The sequence below is a fragment of the Natator depressus genome, chromosome 10 (assembly GCF_965152275.1).
Source record: "Natator depressus isolate rNatDep1 chromosome 10, rNatDep2.hap1, whole genome shotgun sequence".
Taxonomy (NCBI): domain Eukaryota; kingdom Metazoa; phylum Chordata; order Testudines; family Cheloniidae; genus Natator; species Natator depressus.
This window is the reverse complement of record NC_134243.1, coordinates 56888771-56911796: the sequence shown is the minus strand read 5'-3', so window position 1 is coordinate 56911796 and position 23026 is coordinate 56888771. Positions and strand designations below refer to the sequence as shown.

The window sequence follows — 23026 nt, the reverse complement described above, 5'->3', positions numbered from 1 at the left end:
AAAAATAAAAAAACACGACACCTCCGCTGGGGGAGTGGCTGCCAGCGCTGGGGGAGTGGCTACACTGCCACTTTACAGCGCTGAAACTTGCAGAGCTCAGGGGGGTGGTTTTTACACCCCGGGCGAGAAAGTTGCAGTGCTGCAAAGTGGCAGTGTAGACAAGGCCTTAGTGTCTGAGCCTCAATGCCCCAGCTAAAAAACAAAATAAAAATTTCATCATGCATTAATGGCATTTGTGGGCCACCCTCTTGCTCACAGCTTTTTAAACACACCACATGCTGATTACAGATCAATGTACTGGAAGAGTGAATATGACAAGTGATTAACTGAATAATGGACTGATATGAGAAGCACTGTGTGTTTCTTTCATTAACAAAGTAATTAGATAAAGGAAATACAAACTGATTTCAGCCACAGGGGAACACCCTAAAGGTGTATAAGGGTAAATAGCTTTTCTGTGATCACTGAGGTCATTAGTTCTGAAAATAACATGCTTCTCTGTATTACACTTAAGCTACTGCATTCAGAACAGGCTCATTAAAAATGTCATTAATGACTGCAGTAGGTTTATGAATGTATGTATATATATGTACTCTAAGGAGTACATTGACAATCTAAATGTGTGTGCAAACTACTTCAGCGCTTGTCTTTTTCCACATGAAGTGAAACTGTTCCCAGAATAACTGTCAACTGTGACATTAGATTCATAGGTGCTGACTCTGTGGGTGCTCCAGGCTGGAGCAGCCACAGGAAAAAAAAGGGTGGGTGCTAAGCACCCACTGGCAGCCAGCTTCCCCCTCCTCTCCCAGCACCTCCACCCACCAGTGGCCCCGCCAATCATCCCCAGCACCTCCTGCCCACTGTGGATCTGCTGTTCCATGGTGTGCAGGAGGTGCTGTGGGGGAAGGGAGGAGTGAGGGACAGGTGTGCTCAAGGGAGGGGGTGGAATGGAGTGGGAAGAGGCGGGGTGGGGGAGAGCATGGTGGAAAGAGGCAGGGTGGGGCTTGGGGAAAGGTGTGGAGTGGGGGCGGGGCCTAGGGAAGAGCTGGAGGGTCAAGAATCCCCCAGCACATTAGAAAGTCAGTGCCTCTGATTAGATTCCTCTCTCTAACTAAGGAAAGGAGGTTTTATGGATGGAAACTAAGGGCACAAGTACGCTAGAGTGTTTACAGCAGTGCAGCTACACTGATGCCAACGGAAGACGCTCTAAGTTGATTACGCCAGTCCCTGCAAGCAGCAGAAACCATGTCAGCAGGAGAAGCTCTCCTGCCAACATAGCACTGTCCACACTGGTGCTTATGTTGGTGTAACTTATGTCGCTCAGGGGGGTGATTTATTCAGGCCCCTGACCAACATAAATTAGGCCAACATAAGCTATAGTGTAGACAGCCTTAGTATTTTCTATCCCACATTACTGCAATAGGACTTCTTAGAAAAGAGTTCCTATTGTGTTTTGAGCTTTTAAGAGAGAGGTTCCTTTGGTGCATTTATACTAAATTATCTAAACAAACTAATGAATTGTCTCAAATTCAAGCCATTGCCCATTGTGGATAAAATTTTAGATAGTCTTAATACATGGTGGAAGTCTCAGTTATAAAAGACATCTTGCCTCATACTGTAGTAGATTTCGACTCTTACAATTTAGTCTTCTTAGTCTTTCTCAGACTAATCATTTATTTAATTGGGACTGGCATGATTTACAAGAAAAAGGAAAAGAAAAGATCATCCCCAGGAGATCCAAAAGTAAGGACACATCTGCTCCCACTGAAGTCCAGGGGACTTCTGTTATTAAGTTAAAGGGAGCAGGCAAAACTGCCAATGAAGTCAATGTGTGTTTTTTTCTGGTGCTAGGGAAGCATCTTACATTCTTTTCTTTCAGAGTGTGGTTCTTTTAGCTGATGACTTAAAAAAAAAAAAAAAACCCACCAAGCTTGACAGTCGCTTCAGCAATTCCATATATTGAGCATATTAAGCTCCCCAAGTAATTGCAAATATACTTATTCCAATTTTCTTCTTGAGTTCTATTTTTTTTAAATACCTAATTCAATGATATCTTTTACTTATTTATTGGTGTCCTCTTCTATGTCGGCAATATAAGGCAGAAGGTGCATTTATTAAAAACACTATGACTCTTCTCCATGAATATATCGTGTTTGCTCATCAGTGATAATATAATCACGTGGAGATCTAAGTTGACCCTCCTGTTCGTTGGTATAGAGACAGAATCATATAAAAAGGGAGGTTTAGGTTGGACATTAGGAAAAACCTCCTAACTGTCAGAGTGGTTAAGCACTAGAATAAATTGCCTAGGGAGGTTGTGGAATCCCCATCATTGGAGATTTTTAAGAGCAGGTTAGACAAACACCTGTCAGGGATGGTCTAGATAATACTTAGTCCTGCCATGAGCACAGGGGACTGGACTAGATGACCTCTCAAGGTCCTTTCCAGTCCTATGAGTCTATGAAAAGGATAAAGTGTAACAAATTATCTTTTGGCTTTTACTAAAGGACAAGCCCTACGCTCGCCCCTCTTGCATATGAACAGGGCCCAAATAACTGGGACCACCATATTTCTAATATACATGGGTGGGGGCAAAGAGTAGCTTTACCAACATCTCCTGCAAAGCAGAGCGCAGCAGCCATGCTTCACAGTCAACAGTGCCTAAGCTGCATTACCAATCGTGGAGTGACTGTGCAGGTTCCCCGGGATTTAGATTGGGGAAGGCAGGGTTCTCCTCCCCTTGACGATCTTGGGAGAAGCCTTGTGGGTGAGGAAGGCTTAAGAGGCCAGGATTTGGCTCTCTGGTGTAAAAACCCTCAGACAGCTATAATCTATTCTAATGCAATCCTTTATTTTTAATGGTGCCATGGAAATAATAAAAGCTAAGCATAAGACAATCCTACCAGGATTTGAGCTTGTGGTTCTAGGAAGGTTAGGTTTTGCAAAACCAACGGCTAGACATCTAAGTCACTCCTACTTTTCATGGATGGTACTATATGTTTCATCTGGAAATCTATTAAACAATAGCAGTAATGAAATACAGGAATTAGCTATCCACTGCTCTTCAGTTCTCCCTCCAGTGTTCCTATGATCAACTAGGGATACAAAAACACAAAGCAAGTCACTACCATTCCCACTTCCAAGAAACTGCTGTTGGAAATGAATCAATTCAGCACACTGAGATCAAGTCTCTATGGACTGGGTGTGCTGGTATTTCAGAAATTAAAAGCCCTAGAACTAGAATTCTTGTTTAACCACTAGGAAAACTTTTAAAAGAGTAGTTCATGGCAACAGCTTTAAGATTTCTGGAAAAGTCAGATGGGTAACTGACACTTAAAATTGGAAAGCTAAATATTTCTTTAATACTAAATCTGTCTGTTAATGTGGCAGTACTACATACATAGTGTCACATTAATCCATCCTCTACTACTGTATGCTACTTTACCCACTCTGTAGCCTGAGTATAGGTTCCTGCACTTTGCTAAATTAATGTATATTCCTGATGCCGAGGTCAGGATCAATGAAAACCACAGCAAATTCCTCAGAGGACATAATACATATTCCATATGTCTGGAGATAGCTTACACTTGGCAAATGAATTCATCTCCGTTATCACTAATGAAAACATTGCACATACTTTTTTTTGTTAACACAAAAGAAGTAGAACCACATATCAGGTTGCAGAATTAATTGCAGACTTCGCACACATGCAGACTTAATTATTCAACGTACAGTATCAAGCTAGGAAAAGTCCTCATTCCTCTAATATGATGGGCCCAAGTCTCCACTGCCATACACATTCTGTATTTATTTACACTTGTGCGAATCAGAACAACCAAAAGTGTAAACAACCACACAAAGTGCAAGACAGCATAGAACCAGGCTAAATAGATCTTAATAACTAGACAAGTGTAGTTCAGTATTCGTACTTTGGGAATCCAGGATGTAGCTCTAGGATTCCCTAGGTCAGATACTGAACTATCAATTTTTCTATCGCTTCAGCAAGATAATGTAAATTGGCTCATTTGCTTCAATGAGGATACATCCATATCCTCCTATCTGGAAATCACCATGTGCCTTGACCTCTGTGTTGCAATCCAAAAGAGAAGGGCTATTTAAAGAGAGAAAACAAGTGTAACTTGGCCAACAAAAACTACAGCAGCACTATCCTATACTGAAGTCATTTTTTCCCCCACACTTCTCTACTATAGTTGGAACTCAAATTGTAATTCACTAAGGGCAAACTCCTGACCCATTTTTACATGTCAATGATGTATGCAGAACTTTGAGGACACTTATGACTTCCCATTCCTTTTAGCCTGCCAGTAATTCTATAGGAGCCCAATCCCACCTACCAACTCCACCACCATCCAGCTGGGCCTGTGGGAGCTACTGCAGCTCTGACTACTGCACAGCTCCATCAGCAAAGAAAGCTTGGATATGCCACACTGATGGGTATGGAATAAGAAAATGAACTGAACAAAGCTGGAAACTGAGTCCTTACATTGTATTGAGAGGCTGTCACTGAGAGGGCTCTGCCCCTTGATTACCTAGAAAGGGATGCATATATTCACCCTAATGAGCCCATTCAGTCTCTCTGGCTGTCACTTAGCTGAGGAAGAACATATCCCTCCTCATGGGATGAAAGGAAGCCTATCTCTTGACATCATCCCTTAGGAACTGAGTGGCATATACAGAAGTTAGGCAAAGTCACCCTGGGAAGGGATTGGGCATTTGTGTAAGATCTACCCAACTGCCTCAAGGACAGATAGGAAAAGAGCCTCCTGTTTTGCTTAAGCATTCCTGGCTGTGGAGCCCAGCATGAACCTAATGAGAGTTCCACATTGTGGGTGTTGCTTAGGCCAGAATTTGGCTCTATAAATGGGGTATTGATTCTTTACCACTATAAGCACCTCCCCCTGTATTCCTGCCTTCCTCTCCTAAAGAGCAGCTTTCAGAGTAACAGCCGTGTTAGTCTGTATTCGCAAAAAGAAAAAAGGAGTACTTGTGGCACCTTAGAGACTAACCAATTTATTTGAGCATGAGCTTTCGTGAGCTACAGCTCACTTCATCGGAACATCCGATGAAGTGAGCTGTAGCTCACGAAAGCTCATGCTCAAATAAATTGGTTAGTCTCTAAGGTGCCACAAGTACTCCTTTTTTCTTTTTGCGAATACAGACTAACACGGCTGTTACTCTGAAAGCTAAATATCTTTAAAAATCTGTCCCTCTGGAGCCCATCTGTAAAATGTGAGTAGTTACAATTTCCCCACCTTTACCTGTCTTGTCTATTGATGGTACGTTCTCTGGGGTAGATACTGTCTCTTACTATATGTCTGTATAGTGTGTAGGACAATGGGGCCACAATCTTAGTTGTGGCTTACAGGTGCTACTGCAATACAAACAACAATGTAACTGAAAATAATTAAAACAAAGTCAGTTTGGTTGTGACATTAAAAGCAAAAATATTTAGCATATACTGAAGCTTTGAAGAAACTGATCATTACTTGCATTCCACTATGCTATTCTATCTATTCTTACATTTTTGTCCAGTTTGGGCCTAGATTTTCCCAGCTATCATTCATCAGCCTACAATGTGTCACATTAACTTGATCGGCAAGTACCAAATTACCAGCCACAATTCAAAATTACATTTAATATTGCAGTCTGTCCCCCAAGGCCTACCGTTTAAACTTTCATTTTTTAAATTTCACAATTAACGTTCATGAAACTATGTTTCCTTTGTAACAAGAAGTACATACTGCATTATGCGCTCACTGTCTCCACATTTCAATTTTTGAAAATTTGCTCTGCAGTCACCACAATAGAGCCCAATCCTGGAAACACTACAAGGCATAGAGTGATGACTGTATTTTTATGGTTAGAGTCAAGTAAATAGGCCTGTTTTAGGGACAAGATACTCAAAGCAATAAAAATTTATGGAGTACCGTTTTTACACCAGCATTTCTTACATTCCACAGAAATGTTATGGACAGTATAGAAGCCATTTATAATGAACGCAGATAGTGGAATTGTTTAACTATATTGCAATATGCAAAATTTCAATTCAGATTGCTGCAAACCTATACTTCAAAGGAAGTTTTCTCTAGGTGAAGACTGGTCCATAACAAATTATTGGAGTGAAAGTAAGTATCTAAAGTATCTGTAGCATTAAGAAAAAGGTCAACACATGAATAAGACTATGGAGCTCATACTAATACAGGGTCTCATTCATTGGTGGATTATTTTCTTGATGAGTAATTTGCACATATGTTGTCTTGCTAACTTTGCCCTCATCTCTAGTTTTTAAAAGCTTTCTGATTATCTTAAAAATTCTGATTCATGTTCAAATAGAAAGGAAGTTAATAAACAGCAAAACCAAGACATTTACCTGAAGAAACCATGCCTCATGCAATCTTCTGGGAAATAAACCCACAGGAAACATACAAATTATGTGTAACTATTTTATAATTCAGGTCTCGAATGTGTAGTAGCCAGTATGTGGAAAATCAAGGGTTTAAAAGGCAAAGAAGGATAAGTTGTTTTGGAATTCTTACTCTGCATTTTTCCATAAACAACAAAAATCAAGCTGACTATGCTATAATTAACAAAAATAAAGCTCCTATGATTTTGGAAGGGGATGTTTCTAGTAAAAGACATTTCTTTCCAAATGTTTTTCTATAAATCATTCTTACATACTTTTATTGCACGATTTTTTTCCCCTTTGGCAGATGTGCACTAAAAACAGAACTTATTCCAGGGTGCAGGGTTTTTTTTTTATTAAACATATGAAATCTATATTCCATTTATACAGTTTGAATCATTTTTCTCCATGGAAGACTAAGATATTCACATACTAATGTTGCCTTTAAGTTACACAAAATGGCTTTTGAGATTAGGTTTCTAGAAATGTATCTTATTTTTCATTTGGGTTCATATTGAAAGGATCACATGGCTTCTAGTTTATGGATGAAATGTCAAAATATTTTCCATCTCATCGTAAATCTACCATTTGATGGGCAGAAAGATAGCAGAGGGAATATTATAGGTAATCAAATGTGTCCATGAGATACCAAAAGAACCATTATAGCTCAAAGACCCCAGAACTAATGTAATCTTAATGTTGTGAAACATTCAGGAAGAATACAGAGCATGAAAATATTTTATAGGTCAATTTTTGCTATGGAATATTACAAAAAAATGGTGGTGGTAATTTCATACCAAAACATCTGTTAATTTTTTGAGTATACAAGTATGTACCCTATAAAATGAACAGGACTTGTAACCCAGCAAACTACTTTTATGTGATTTAAAATTTGTGAGCAATACTTATCTACATGAAGTTCAAATATTTTGTTAGCATAGTTATTCAGACCTCTGTTAGTACAGGGAGGGTTGAGAGTTCTTATATTAGTGTTAAGGTAAAAAAACATTTAATTGTGAGATACTGTCACTGCAAATATCAGAAGCCCTGATGCTTTCTATAAATTTGTTATCCAAGTAAAAATAAATAAATAAAATACTTAGCTGCTGCTTGACATTGCAAAAAAATTATTGATAAAAAATAATCCTAATCTCTGTTTTTCTATATATCTGCTAATAGTAAAATGCAACTCAAAAAAGGCATGAGGTTGACATTAACTGCCAAAAAAACAAACAACAACATTGCCAAACTGCATAGAATCTTCAGACTTATGACTAAAGTGGAATCTCAGAGTTCAAGCAGTTAACCTGTAAAGGTGCTGGCCCAAAGATCTGGCAGCACGTACTATTCGTTCATAATAAGAGACATTTGTAAGAGATTTAACTCTGAGTGTGAAGAACATGTGCCAAAATGGAGAGGCCATGCTTTGTTACTGTCATAAATGAGGCTGAACAGTTCTGACATGAACAGGGCTTCGATACTTAAATTAACCACAAGGGTGACAGTAGCAAACAATTTATAGATTTGAGCTCAGCTGACTAAGGTGATTCAGCGAGTGACTCTGAGCTGGCTACAAAAGCTGCCCTCACACTTCCTGTGTTGGAATGCATGCAGCTAACCATTATAAGGCTGTAAGTCCTACATACAGGATGCCAAAATGTCTCATTTAGACTTCAGTCTGCTGAACTAAATATCAAAATAACTTCTGGAGACGCAGTTTTGCTTAAATCACCCCTTTCCAAATTTGCCAGTGAGAAACTAGGTTAAAATAACCACATTTACATGAGCCTACAGTGAGCTCTGTATAACATGCCAATTTTATGATGGTGTATTGTGATCTCTAGGGCCCCAATCCTGGGGTCTGGCTGAACTCCACTCAGCATGGAGCCTTAATGGAGTGGGGAAATGGTGGCAATCTTTGCACTCTCTCAATCCCGTGAGCTGCCAAGTACCACACCTGATCCTGGTGCAAATTATAGCAGCTGTGGTGCTGCTCTAACTTGCACCTGCTTCTAACAGCACCAATAGGAGACAGTGTTATGCACTGGTACACTTTAGAATTCACACTCCTCTAGTGCACACTGCTGCACCGTGCAGACAAGCCCTTAGTTAATATATAGCCAGATCTGGCTCATGCTATGGCCCCTTTGCACCACTCTGGAAGATTTACATTCAGCTAGTACACTTTAAGGAAGAGAGGGATTTATAAATTTACCATGCAATTTTTTGGTTTTATGCACTTTCCAACAAGTAGTATCATTACTTTTAGAATGGTGCTCCCATCTGGACGGTTGCCCTTGTTAGCCTATGTTCTTTTTGCTACTAACCTCAGTTCCATTCTCAGCTCTGCCACTTGCTTCGTGACCTCAGGCAAATCACTTAACCTCTCTGTGCCTCAAATTCCCTAATCTGTGGAAAGGGGGTAATGATACATACCCACCTTTGTAAAACATTTTGAGATCTTCAGATGACAAGAGCTAAATTATCATTACAACTATTCCAATGTAAATCCAGACTAACTATACAGATGACAATGATTTATCTGGACTTTGCAGAGAACTGAGACACTTTTCTCACATTATTTCAACAATTTTTAAAAAGGGTCAGAATTAAACATAATTTTTGCTTACCAGATTTTTCATTTGCCCATATTAGTATGGAGGCTTCACTATATTACAGGTAGGACTGGCAGCACCATTTATTAATAAAGTTATTGGTCAGCCTTGTCTATTAGAAGTTCTAATATTCCCAGGCTTTGGAGCAGGGAGTTGAAATGTGGTAGGGAGGCAGCCTTTGTGCCAGAGATGTGCCTTTTGCCATCCTTGTGAAAATCCAAACAATAAAAAATTAGCAAATGCCAGAATTAAGATTGTCTGTGCAATCTTAATACACCTCCCTTGGGAATATATGCATTAAGATACAGTCTTTAATTACTTAATCACATCCTTTATCCACATGACCCCGCCTCATTCAGTTCACCGGATGGACCTGGGGTTGGGGGATTAATCAGAATTATGCAGTGACAGCAACCGTTGTCTATAGAATCCCTGCCTCATTTGGTGCATACAGTATAAGTTGTGTAGTGAATGAGATAGGGAATTGCATGTAGAGAAAGGATGGTCCTATGGTTAAGGCAGTGGACTGTTGCACTGGAGAACAGGATTATTTCTATCCCAGAGTTCCTATCTGCTACAAAGCAAGTCACTTAAAACCAAACTTTTCATGCTGGTCACTAACTGAGGTTTTCCTCATTTTCTGAGTGGTTGACTTGAGATCCTGGGATCTGATTTCCAGAAGTGCTGTTCCCTTTGTGTCTTGGTTCCCCATCAATAAAATGGGGGTAATACCATCCTTTCATCTCACAAGGTGTTATAAAAATAAATTCATTAATATTTGTGAAGCATTCAGATACTATAGCGATAAGCACCACAGAAAAGCCCATACAGAAATGAATAATTCTGTCTTTAGAGCAAGGGTTGACTCATGTGCAGTAAATAAGGCATGGGGCCACACACTGAACAATGAGGAGAAAGCTGAATAGCTTCCTACTAAGTAATTACCATCTATTCTGGTCTTGTGGAAAAAGAATATGTGATCATGTAATCAAAGGCTATCATAATGTATATGCACAAGAGAGCTGAATTAAGTTTGCAGAGACAACCTTAATTCTGTCTTTTCCTTACTTCTGAATGCTTAACTCTGCAACCTTAATGTTCTTGTAACATAGCTTTCATGTGTAATTTGTTCTGTACAATACTTAGATGGCATTTTTTTCCTGTAATGCAGAATTGGTCTAGGAACCTGGCGCCACAGATGTGTAGCTGATATTACAAGCCTACAGTATGAGAACATCATTGTAAATAAGGGGAGACTTTCAAAGGCACAAAGGACAGTTGCACACCCAAAGCCCAGAGGACTTCAATGGGAGTTAGATGTTCTCATTTTTTCTTTTGAAAGTCTCCCCCTAAAAGCTTTAAAATCCCAAGAAAAAGTTATTAATTTAGGCTCTATTTAGGTTAAATCATTTTAAAAAAGAGTACCTTAATATGATTTTTCTCTAAAAGATTATTTAGTTCTGTATATTTGTAAAGCCTCAGCTCCAATAACCACACTCTGTATAATACATTTCAAAATCAGACTTTAATTGGCTATTCCAATGGGCTGAAATGGTTCCATTTGGAAAGTTAGCTATAAGGTAAGATAACATTCTGCCAAAGCCGTAGCCTGTTGATTTGTCTGTGTTTGTAGAGGATCTGGAGTATTTTCCAAATACTTATTTCTGTAAAGTAAACATTCTCTCTCCTCAATTCTAAGAATTACTACTTTGGTCTTCCTTCCCTATGGCTTCAGACTGACTTAAAGCCACAGGTATCACTTAAGTACCAGTGTGGCAACAACCAGAATACAAGGTGAGAGGTAAAAATAATGAAGCCACATCGTATGGCTAAATAGGCTGACACAGTGGACCGGATCATAGGCTGATGTAAATCAGTATAGTTCCATTTAAGTCACCACTACTGAGTTCAACAGAGCTATACTGATTGACACCAGCTGAAAATCCATCCATTTAAATTCAGTAAGGTCATCCCTAAAGTTATCCATGGTCATATGCAAAGCAAGATGTGAAAGCCAGAAACCCTTCCTCCCTGATGAGAGAAGAAGAAGAAAACTCCATGAAGTGAACATAACACTGTTTTCCAGCAGACTCTTCCCGCGGCCCCCCCCCCCCCCCCCCGTCCTGTAGGTTTTTCTGCCAAATGCAATGATTGGGATTATAATTAGGGTTAGCTGATGCAAAAAAAAAAACAAACAAAACAAAATATTGTTGCCGCACAGGATTAACCTTGTAAATTTAAAAATATACTTACATATTCCCTACATACACTCACAGCAGTGTCACATCCATATTTTACTACATGACAAGTTGCTACAATTTTGAAGATTAAGGAAATCTGTTCACAATTCTTATACAAAAGTTGACTTGGAAGGATTGCATTTTTACTGGTAAATGATAAATGTCAATTTCACCATACACCCACAAACCAAGGAAAACTATTTCCATAGATAATAAAAATTTACAGATAGGAAAGTGAGAAAAACGCTGCTACAGAACTTACTAGAGTTTGATTTAAGGATATTTACTTTGTATATTTTGACATGTTAGGTCGACTGTTTGCATTTTAATGGCTGTAAAGCTTTAACTCTTTGAATCTCAATGTCCACTTATTAAATAATTAGTCTGAAACCTCCCCCATAATTTTCCAAAACTGTAAAAATTTAAATCAATAAAAATCTTTGTAAAAGCTTAAAAATCAATATTATTTGTCAAAGTTTTATAGATATATAAAAATCAAATTCTGCCAACCCTATATATGTGGGTTTTTTTGTTAAAGTTGGGGATAGAAAATACCAGAGTACAACACTGGCCTTTAATATCATTTTTATAGTCTGTTTTTCAAAATGATTTTTATTTCTAGGGAAAATAGTTGAAATTATATTTCTGCAAGAAAATACATTGATTTTCATTGTAACTTATTTTACTAAAACTTCTGTTAAGAGCTGGGCAACAAATTATTTTCTTTAGGGATATTGCTAGTTATATGGGAGCAGATGATTATCTTGCCTTGACATTTTACCATACAACCTTTTTGCTTCAGGGCAGCTTATTTAAATCAGAGATTTTCTGCATAACCAATGGTATAACACTGCTGCAAATTATCCCTTGACTTAATCTCAAGAGAAAGCTACCTGTGGAATGAATGACCGCAAACAATTCATTGACAACATTTTCACTTTACTTCCTTCTGCATCAGTAAAAAATTTACTATTTAGCAGACTAGACATATATGAAAAACAAACCAAAAACCGGAGGGCAGAGACCCCTGTACAACCAACTACACACACAAATCATGCATGACATGTCCAAATTGCATGTGCAATTCCTGATTTGTAGGTACACTTGTGGCAATTGTGAATGCAAATGCAACCGCAACATTCTGTGTGCATTGTTTGGACTTAAAAAGTGAGCCTCTACTTTTAAAAGAAAAATTGATGCATAACACACAATGTATCTATAAAATCGCTTTTAAAAAAGGCTGAAATCACTGCTCTAGAAAGAGATAAAGAAAAATTATACAAGGGGGAAAGTACAACCTGTACCAAAAGAAAATAAACCCAAACAAAACCCACACATGCATTACAAATCATTAGTTTTGCTGTTGAATAACTACTGTACTTTCGTCTTATATATCAGCCAGACATGAACACCATGTAGCTAGGAAATTTTTCCATGCATGCACCTCTAGACAGAGTTCACATAATGCAAAGCACATGCTGTTATTCTGCTCTACTATTCCACATTTGGCAGAGGACAGGGTTATGGCTAATGCTACTGTCTACAGTCAGAAAAGCACCCTTCAAGTACAAAAGCATAAAATATTTTGCTTGTAAATTTCTTATAGGAAAGGGAGAAAGGTATAGTACAAGGTCACAATTTGCTCCATACATTAGCTATTTTAGGGCCCACTCCTGCAAAGTACCGAGCACCTTCAAAGGCTCATTGAGATGTTTTCACACTCATTGATTTCCATGGGGGCTGAAGGCACTCAACACCATTCAGGACATTCTCAGCACCTTTCAGGATTGGGCCCCATGTATTTAGCTCTATTGCCACTAAATATAGTTCAATCTCTGTACAGAAAGAGTGTTATTATTTCTTCCTTTTTTAAAATCCAAACCAGTCCACCCACATCTATGTTAAGAAGGGAGAGAAAAAGAGGAAAGGAGGATGACAGCAATGCCAAGAGGAGAGGCAAATTCTGACACCTACAGTAGGACAAAATGATTAGCACTGCAATGTTGGTTTCAGAATGGCAGTATATAAACACGTTTTCATTTGACTTGAGCAAACTTGATTTTGTCTGGTTCCAGGATTTGTAAATGATTCTAGATAAAAAGCAACATATTATTTATCCCGTCTATTTTCTTTGGGAAAACCTCACACACAAACACACCAGGTAACAAAAGAGTGATGCACAATTATTTCAGCAGAAATAATCTACAGTAGAAACTGCCAGAGGAGGCAAAGGAAATCTTTGTTGGGGTCTTTGGGTTTGTATTTTTTAGAAATATAGGAACATTTTTTATTTTAGTTAAAATTGCATTATATCTGCCTGTGAATGTCAAATATGTTACTCTCAGATTATATAGAGCCAAATCCAGTTTACCATACTCATGGGAGCAATCTTAATTTTAAAGCTGTTTAAGATTATGGCACTACTGCAAGTGAGGGGTGAAAGACAGCACACTATTAATTCAAAAAGATTTTTCTTTTTCCAGCACATAAGTCAACAGGCTCTGTATCTGGACCCCAAAACTGGCCAGGCTATGGAAGTCTCTGCATTCTGATAATGCAGGCCAGTTTTGTTGCACCATGCAGACCAGGTCTAGACGTTTTATTGCAAACAAATACCTCAGCCCAGTTTTGTTAAGAACTTTGCTGGGCCACTTTAAACTTTTGTGATGAAGCCATGCAGACTACACAGTTGCAGATGAATTTCCTGAGGTTTCACTTCATTTTTTAAATGAAAAATTTAAAATGGAAAGTTGGCAAAATGAATCTATGAAATTGAGTCAGAAGAGTAGGGTCAATGGTTCTTACTCACAGGCAAGAGCCATTCACATGAATAAGGTTTTGCAAGACTGGGTCTCTCCCACTGAATGAACTACTAACAATTTCTGTAGCCTTTACTTCACAAAAAGAAATAATAGCAAAGAAAATTAATGAACTCTTATTGCTGTTTGAGCTGTTTTAAATACAGTATACCCTAACTTGATAAACAGATCTGGGCAAGAAATATCTGCAATAAACATACCAATACAATTTTGTCTTGAATTCAGACTTGTAACATCTCATTTATCATCAGTTTCTTGGAATGTTTCATAGCATTACATAGGGAAAGAGCAGCAGGACTGATTTTAACACTAAGTAAAATAACTTCAAGATCCTTAAAAGGTGCTGAGTACTTCAGGAGAGGTACGGAGGTATCTCTGCTGTAATTGAAATCTCAGCACCTTACACGGTCAGGCCCTGTGCATTCTGGGGGAGTTTCATTATAAAGCAAGACTATAAATAAAAAAACAACCTCACAAATCTCCATCTTCTCATTTATAAATATCACAATAGCAAAATGAATAAAAACAGTTATGAAAACCAATAGGAATTTAATATAGTGCCTGGGGAATGTGATTTAAGTTTCAGCACACTGTTAGTTAATTTTTTTTAATTAACACTTAAGTAGCTGTTATAAATGTAGACTAGCACATAAGTTTTCTAAGAAGTAAAATAATTCCTGTGTGGATAATCTATAGACAAATTGGCTAGCAAAGAAATTGTGAGGGGGAGGGGGCAGGGAAAATCCCTCTTCGGGGTTTCAGGAAAACAGTGCTAAAACTTTTAAAGTATGGCTTTGATCTGAATGTAGACAATCTTAAAACTATGGCTCCTCATAGTTGGGCGCTCAGACTGATTTTACTGAAGGAAAAAAAGAATACCTGACAAAACAGACTTTCTTGCAGTGCTATATGGAAATAAGTTTTTTAAAGTCATGCTCCACTGATCCAGTAATTTAAAAAATTACTTCATTAAATTAATAAATCACACGCTATTTAGACTACAACAATTTCAAATGTATCTACAGGGGAAGACATTTTTTGTTAGATTTTTTTGGGTGGGAGAAAAAAGGAATAAATAAGAGGCCATATTGGTTCTTTACACTTCACTCTTAAACAAAGATTCAGCTTTCCAGTGGTTCAACAGCAAAATATGGGAAAAGAAATTCAGGGTCACCAATTTCCATTGACACTATTAGCACTATCATTTCTGGTTCTAAATAAAAATAAAAAAGATAAACAAATTTTACAAGATACAAAAATGCATTTGAATGCAGTTGAAAATAACATCCACTGATGTATGGCAAATATTGTAGCCTCACCAAGAGATTTAACCAAAGCCCACTGAAGTTAATGGGAACTCTCATTGATTCAGGGGGTTCTGAAATAGGCCCCAAAAACATTAGAGCAAAATCAAAGTAAAAACAATAGTGTCATCTGACCCAGACCTTCCACATATTGTGAGGATGAAAATTCTCCCAGAAAAGGAGATGCAGACAAGAATCTCCTCCATCTACATATGGAGATATGGTGATCTCTTTAAGGACATGCACAGGACTGAGATCTTGTTCTTTATCACAAAATATTTAAATTTAATTAAGATAACTTAAAAGTATGATGAACATATATATGCCCAATGTGTTCCATACATATATACAACTGCAGGAATAAAAGCAGGTATTAAATGTATAATGAAAAATGTATTGCCATGGTCTAAATATGGTACTTTATGTAAAAATGCCATTCCTTACTATTAAATTAACTCTATATAACAAACCCTTACTCCTCTCCCCCCCCCAAAAATAGTAATAAATTCAAGACAGAGAAGGGGGAGGAATCCATATAAGATCTGGAAACAAATGGAGCTAGGCATATTTAATATTATATAAATTACATGTTGGATACATAGTCTAAATTATTGGCATAGTGGCCATTACACAGGAAATAAGTCCTTTCAGACTAGGGCTGGCTGGATGTAAACAAATAGAATGTTAAAGCAACAATATACAGGCAATGATATATGTCATCCATTCTTGGCAGGTAATCAATGGAGTTTGTAACAAAGTGTAGAAATGACAGTATGTTAGAAGTATTGATCAGTTTTTAGTGACTACAGGGTTCTCCAGTAAAGTTTCTCAATTTTCCACTGGAGAGCATTCAAAAGCTATTTTATTTAGGTTTACTACCAACAGTAAGTTCATCCTTTATCATGACAAATTTACCAGGATGTAATATATTAAAAGTAATACATGTTAAATTTGCTTTGCTACATGGTTCATGTAACAGACTCTTTCAAAATGACAGACCCTCTAACTGAAATAAGCATTCATTAGAACTTTAATCTGTAAGAGAATTTGTTTGAAATATTGAATATTGTTAGCTGCTGAAATATTTAATTTTTCAATTTCTAAGACATTTAATCTTTATGACACCCTTTCTGTGTTACGTGTCAAAGCTCTGTCACCAAAATTAATAAGGCATCTAAAACATTCAGGAAAGGTAACTCACAAAGAAAGCATTAATAACTAAAATGAAAGGTACGGTAATGATAACAGATTCTTTATGAAAGTAGCAGAATATTCATAGGGTCAAAAATCGGTATTCCGATGAAAAGTCCCTTCACAATTTTTTATGAAAATGTGTCTCTAATCATTATGAAATTGTGATTTTTAGAACATACTTACTCACGTTAATCATTTCTATGTGAACTGCAGGTGCCTATTGGAAGCTGAATGACAGATTCAATTCAGTGCTATAGTAAAGCCTTGCATTAGTTATCTCTGCTGATTGCTAGCCTAATATCTTCTTAAAAAGACCTCTCATGCATCTTGTATAAAACAGGGGCTTAGAAACTGAATCAAAGTGGATGTCCTTTAAAATGTGTTGCAAGCTAACAGCCCAATCTTATGTTCCTTGCACACTCAAACTTTCCACGGAAATTTTCAGAAGTTTTGATTATTATGGTCCCAGACCTTGCACAAACTAAGAATCTTAAAATCAGAACAAGTTCCAGAGTGAATCCTTGGAAAATAAAAACACTTTGGAATTCATAAGTCAAGGGTTTTTGCCCACTGCATTTCAGAAATAAGTTTTTTTGTCAAATCAGCTAAATGTTTCAGATTCAGGGTTACAGGATTTGGCCCATTCTCCCACGATATGGAATTCTTTTTCCTTTCCTATCCTAAACTAATGAGTAACGTTACAGCATTCCACTCCACAGGTAGCTGAAATAATTATCTGGAATACTTTGGCATCAAAGATGATGTATAAACATAAGCTATTGCTATTCAGCAGGAGACTTCTTTGTAATTAATGCCTACCATGCAACACTGTTAGTAGAGCCAAAAATTTAGCAGCAGAACCCTTAGTTTTTTCCACAGTTAATCCAACTCAGAGATGGTTTAGTGATGGTGCATCTCCGTACTCATAGTGGACATTCAGCAGAGCCAGCTGTTTCAAAGTTCCTAGCTAAGAATCTTGGCCTTAACAATCACATCTGCTGCACATACATAGTCTTTTGGCTGCCTATCACTATGTCCATCTGCTCACAAGTTGGCCCAAACACTTGCTCTAAGACATGGGTGCTAGACAAGGATGGGTTTATAGATGTAGCCTGAAGAACACTGCAAAGTACCATCTATTCTGTGACATCATTACCATGTCGCTACATTCCAAAAGCATCTTTGCCCTTCATCACACTGATATACAGTAAATAAAATAAATCTAAAATAGAGATTAGACAGGCACAATGTTAAGCAATTCTGACTGCCACAAAGATTATAGTGCAACAGACATGTGAAACTCATGGGGACAAAGTAGGATATATATAACAGGAAAGAACCGTCCTCAGATATACTCTTTATGGGACAAATCACATGTTTAAAATTATACATGCCCTTAAGTTCTATATTGCATCAGCACCATGTTCAGCACCTTGCATAATAGAATCTTAGCTCAGATGGAATCCAATCTTTCTTCAGTATGACTAATTCAGACTATAAAATTCTTGTGGCAGGAACAGTGTCATCATCTTCTGTATAGCTGTGTGCACAATGACAGAGCTATAATAATAGCAGTGGTAGTTTGGGGAGATGTGACTAACTGTTCCATTCTGCTTGAGAAGATTGTTTGGAAGGCCCAGCTCTGTGACAACAATTCCATGTGACTTGGGATCTTCATAAAAGCAACACTGAAAGTGCTAATTGCTAAATGTAAGTTTCTTAACAAACAGAGTCTATGGCCCAGGGTTGTCATAAAATATCTATGCCTGTCCTGGAGTTGTGTTCCCACACTTGTTACAAAGTAGAAAATTACATAATTGTTGTGAACAACAAAACTAAATCTAATGTTCTCTCCAGGAAACCACAGCGGAATTCACAACTTTTATTATTTACCAGAAATGTACTGGGCTATATTTACCTCTGGGTTCAAAGGAATAACACTAAGGATGAATTTGGCCCACTGTGTTTCTAACTTTGACTGGTCCTTTACATATCTTTAAATTCAAGCAAAAGACAATGTAATATAGGGTGACCAGACAGCATGTGTGAAAAATCAGGACAGGGTGTGGGAGGTAATTGGTGCCTATATAAGAACAAGCCCCTAATATTGGGACTGGCCCTATAAAACCAGGACATATGGTCACCCTAGGATAATACTATATCACTATGTCAGAATATGCACCTATAGCTCCCAGATTAATATTTATAGTAGAGGTTGTTGGAAAACGATTTTTTCCAATAGAAAGTTTAAACTTTTCCTCAAAAAGTAAAAAAAAAAAAAAAAAAAAAACACAAGAACATCAGGAAAATGGTTGAAAAAACAACCAAACAAAAAAAAAAAATTCAATTTTGGGGTTTTCAGGTTTTAGCCGGGGGAGGGAGGGTGGGGGGCGAATCAAAACCAGGTACCTCCCATGAAAAAATTAATTTGGCTGAAATTGGGAAACACCCAGATTTTTTAATAGATTTTTTTTCCTACATTTTCAACCAGCCATAGTTCACAGCAAATGAGTGAGACTTTTTTTGTGTGGCCCTTCTCTTACTTTTTTCCAAATCCCATGGTTATATTCATTATACACATACTGTACTAACAGGTGCTAAAACACCATTGGGCAGTCCGGTGTAAGAAGAAGAGCCTACAATAGGTACTTCTCTCACACACCAGGAAGAGCAGGAGAAAAAACGTTTTAATTCCCCCTGTACCAACCATGTTTCTGCCGCTCTCAGTTCCGCCTGATACAAACTGGGCAGCTAGGTTCACCTTGCTAGGGCAGCCAGTGCTAAACGGGAGCATTTATTTGGGCGAGGGAGCCTAAAGCGAGGTCTCTGTCGGTTCCCCGGACCCCGCCAGCTCTCCCTACCCCAGGTCGGCTCGGGAGGCTGCTTCTCCCTGACGCGGTGAACACGGCTCTCCCCAGGTGATCTGCCCACATAAGGCGCTGCCTGTCCTTGTCCGCCTTAGCGCTGGCACCTGGCAACCCAGAGTCCCACTTTCGGGGCAGCCAGCAACCGGCTGCTTGGCAAGAGCTACTCTCCATCCTCGCCGCGAAGTGCCACCCGCAGCGGGACGGAGGCGGCTGGCTCGGGTCCCGCGGGGGACGGTACCTGCTGTTCCTGGGACAAGAAACAGGCCTGGCAGTAACTTTCGGCACCCGAGAGCTGGCCAGAGGAGGCTTCTGTGGAGGGGGGCGCCAGGCACACGATGAAGGAGGGCCCCGCGGCTGCGGTGGGCTGTGTGCCCGGGGGCGAGCCCCGAAAGCCCGCTCAGCACACACCGATAGGGCGGGCACGGTAACCGCAGCACCACGCTGGCTCCCCGGCACGGGGCAATCAGCCTGGGACAGTCCCCCCTCCACCCTTCCCGCGGTGCCCCCCACGGGCAGCGCACAGGGGGATCTGTCTGTCCCCCCACCCAACCCTCCCGCGGGCTGAGCTACTCGCCCGGTCCGGTCTCCGCCTGCCAGCCCGGCTCGCTCACCCACCATCTCGCTGCGCTGCCGCGGTGGCTGCCCCGTCTGCCGCTGCTGCCCCGCACAGGCTGCCCGTGGATCCGGGAGGCGGGGACGGGGCTGGTTTCCTCCCCCTCGGTTAGCGTCCAGCGTCCGCCAAGCGGGCAACGAGGGACCCAAGCTCAGCGGCGCAGAGGGGAGGCCAGCGCGGACCCCATGCGGGCGGACGGGCGTCAGCAGCCTCACAGGCTGGAGGCTCCTCTCATGCTCTGACGGGCACTCGCCTCCTCAGCGGCGTGTGTGCCCGGCCCGGCCCGGGAGTGGGAGCGAGAGCCGCGCTCCGCCTGTGCAGCCGCTGCCCCGGAGTCCAGCCCCAGCCGCTCTGTCCATAAATGGAGAATTCAGCTCGGACCTAGCCAATCACGGTTTGTTTTTATAGCGTCATTCCTGAGGGAGATCCTAGCAGCTGGCCGCGTGGAGCTGCTGCCGCTGGAGCAGCCACAAGGGCCTCTGGATTTTGTAGTCTTTGTCTGCCCCCTGCAACTTCTTGAGTTTGTTTTTTGTTCCTGGGCGTGCCCTTGGCAGTGTCCCAGTGCTCCTGTCCAGAACAAGCCACAGCCAGCCAGAGCACTTGCTCAAGAGCAGCCATGACCAACAGCTGTTACTGAGGCCTGGTCTACGCTAGAGGCTTTGTCACCAGAGCTATCCCAGCAGAGCTCCCTAGTGTAAATGCAGCAGGATATGCTGACAGGAGTTCTTCCGCTGGCATAGCTACCCTACCTTCCCGAAAGCACTCCTTTTGCCCTCTGCACTGCAGTTTTCCTGGCACAGTTATGTTGGCTAGGGGGTGTATGTGATTTTTTTCACACCCCTTGCTGATGTAGTTATACTGACAAAACTTTATAGTGTAGGCATGGCTACACACAAGCATATTCCTCTTCCTGTATGGCCTTGTCTACACTACCAAATTTTGTTGACAAAACTTATGTAGACACCCAAAAGTTGACCAAACAAAAATCACCAAAGGGTGTTCACACTTGCTCCCTTTGGCGACAGATCATGTCCACATTGGGGCCACCATCATCGACAGGGTGAGCAATGCACCATGGGTATGTATCCCACCGTGCAGTGTTGTGGCTGATCGCTGCATATCTTGGGATTCTCTCTGAGTTCTCCCACAGCCCCCTCAGCTGCAGAGAGCAGCATCATGAGCAGCTCTGTGAACTCTTCATGCTGATGAAGAGCAAAGCAGCATAGCAATCTGTCTCCCTGCCTGCTGCTGTGTTCCTAGTGCAGGGCAGAACAAGAGCATGCCAATGATTCGCTCTTTGTTTGTTCCTCAAAGTGAGCAGCACACAGATACTTCCCTGGAGCTTTGAAAGGGGAGGGGCCCATGCCTGCAGGGCAGCAGAGATCAAAACACTGAGCTGAGCAATCAGGGCAGGCATTGTGGGATACTGGCGGAAGCCAGTTCTGTCGACAAAACAATCAGCAGTGTCTACACTCGCTCTTTGCTGACAATAAAGGGAGGGGAAAAGACAAATGTCTCTGGTAGGGTGGAAGTTTTTTGTTGCCAAAACTGGGCATTTTTCGCAATAAAAGTCCGATTGTAGTGTGTATGCTCTTGCTGTTTTGTCGCCCTATAAAAATAGCTAAATCAATATTGTAGTGGGGTGGACACCCACTTGGACCCAGAGGGGTTTAAGATAGCCCTGGGAGAGGGTTGGAGCAGAAGAAGGTAGCCGGGCTGATTGGGGAAGCAGCCTTAGCTGGGGGCCATGGCCCAAACAGGGCCCAACTGGCTCTATAAAGGCTGTGAGCCAGAAGCTTAGACTGTCTCTAGCTTCTGAGAGGGAGGGATCTGGTTGTAGGGACCTAAGCAGAGTACCTAGATTGGAGCAGGGCTGGGGAAGGGCCTGGGGAGCTCCAGCCAGGAAAGCCCCCGGCTGTGGCCTAGCATTAAGCCCAACCGGTACTGGGGTTGCAAGGGACAGCCCACGGTTAGACCGAGGCAGCAGGTCCAAACCCAACCTTGCCTGTGATGAGTGGCTCATACTGCAGTCTGCCCCAGGGTGTGGGAACTAGCTGGTGACTGGCAGGAGCCTATGACTGAGGTGAGGCAGGGATAGTAGGTGGGGGGTTTCCCTGGGAGGGAGAGATCCAGAACTGTGGGCTACTGTCAGGGGGCAGAACCTAGTGAAAGGGGCACTGGGGTCCTGGGAGGGACATGGGAGCCAGCCTCAAGGTGAGACACTGTCCTGAAGAGGGTGCTCTGGAGGCTGGTTGGCTAATTCCCAGAGATGACCAGCAGGGGGTGCCGCCGGTGAGTCTGCCTGGTTACAAATATAAAACTTTTATACTGCTAAGGAAGAGGACAAAGTATCTTTACACCAGTATCCACATTAGGTGTCCATGCCAGTTAGGTTGTCCTAATTTAAGAATAATTCAGTAATTTTCTAGGTATTCAAGTCCTAAGAAGACTGTCTCTGTCCCCAAAAGTTTAAGATCTAGGGCTGTGATCCTGAAAGTACTTCTGGATGTGATTTAAGCTTAGGAGTAATTACATTGGCTTCAGTGGGATCCTAACTGGGGCATATAGGCACCGTCAGAACGTAATATAGAAAACAAAAATAAATAAAATCTTACAATTAGATACATAATGATTGTGTGCCTTCCAAACAATTTTTAAAAACCACTGCCCATAGCTGCTATTTATTTGTTAACCACTGCATATTATTTTTTCTTTTTTTTTTTCAATTAATCACTGAATGTGGAAACAGGCAGTGGTTAATTTTATTTTTTTTAAAAAAGCTCCAAGCAGACAATATTTTAGAGATTAGCCATAAGTGGAATCTTTTTATCCAACAGGCCTTCCTGAAACTTTGGTGGTCTGGATAAAATAGAACAGAGGTCTGAACCATTCCTGGGATGTGTTCTGATTCTGTAATTCGACTTGTGTGGGTAGATGAAAGTCAATGGAG

At 40.4% G+C, this 23026-nt stretch overlaps 1 protein-coding gene across 1 annotated transcript in view; it reads right to left on the bottom strand.

Annotated features, from left to right (window-relative positions):
- MYO1E (myosin IE) overlaps positions 1–20321 on the bottom strand; it is a 142275-nt gene extending 121954 nt beyond the window's left edge. The window contains exon 1 of the mRNA XM_074966252.1: positions 20079–20321. Within this exon, the coding sequence (XP_074822353.1) occupies positions 20079–20081 (3 nt within the window). The 5' untranslated portion in view covers positions 20082–20321. The remainder of the gene's footprint in view (positions 1–20078) is intronic.
- Positions 20322–23026: the final 2705 nt, after the last annotated feature.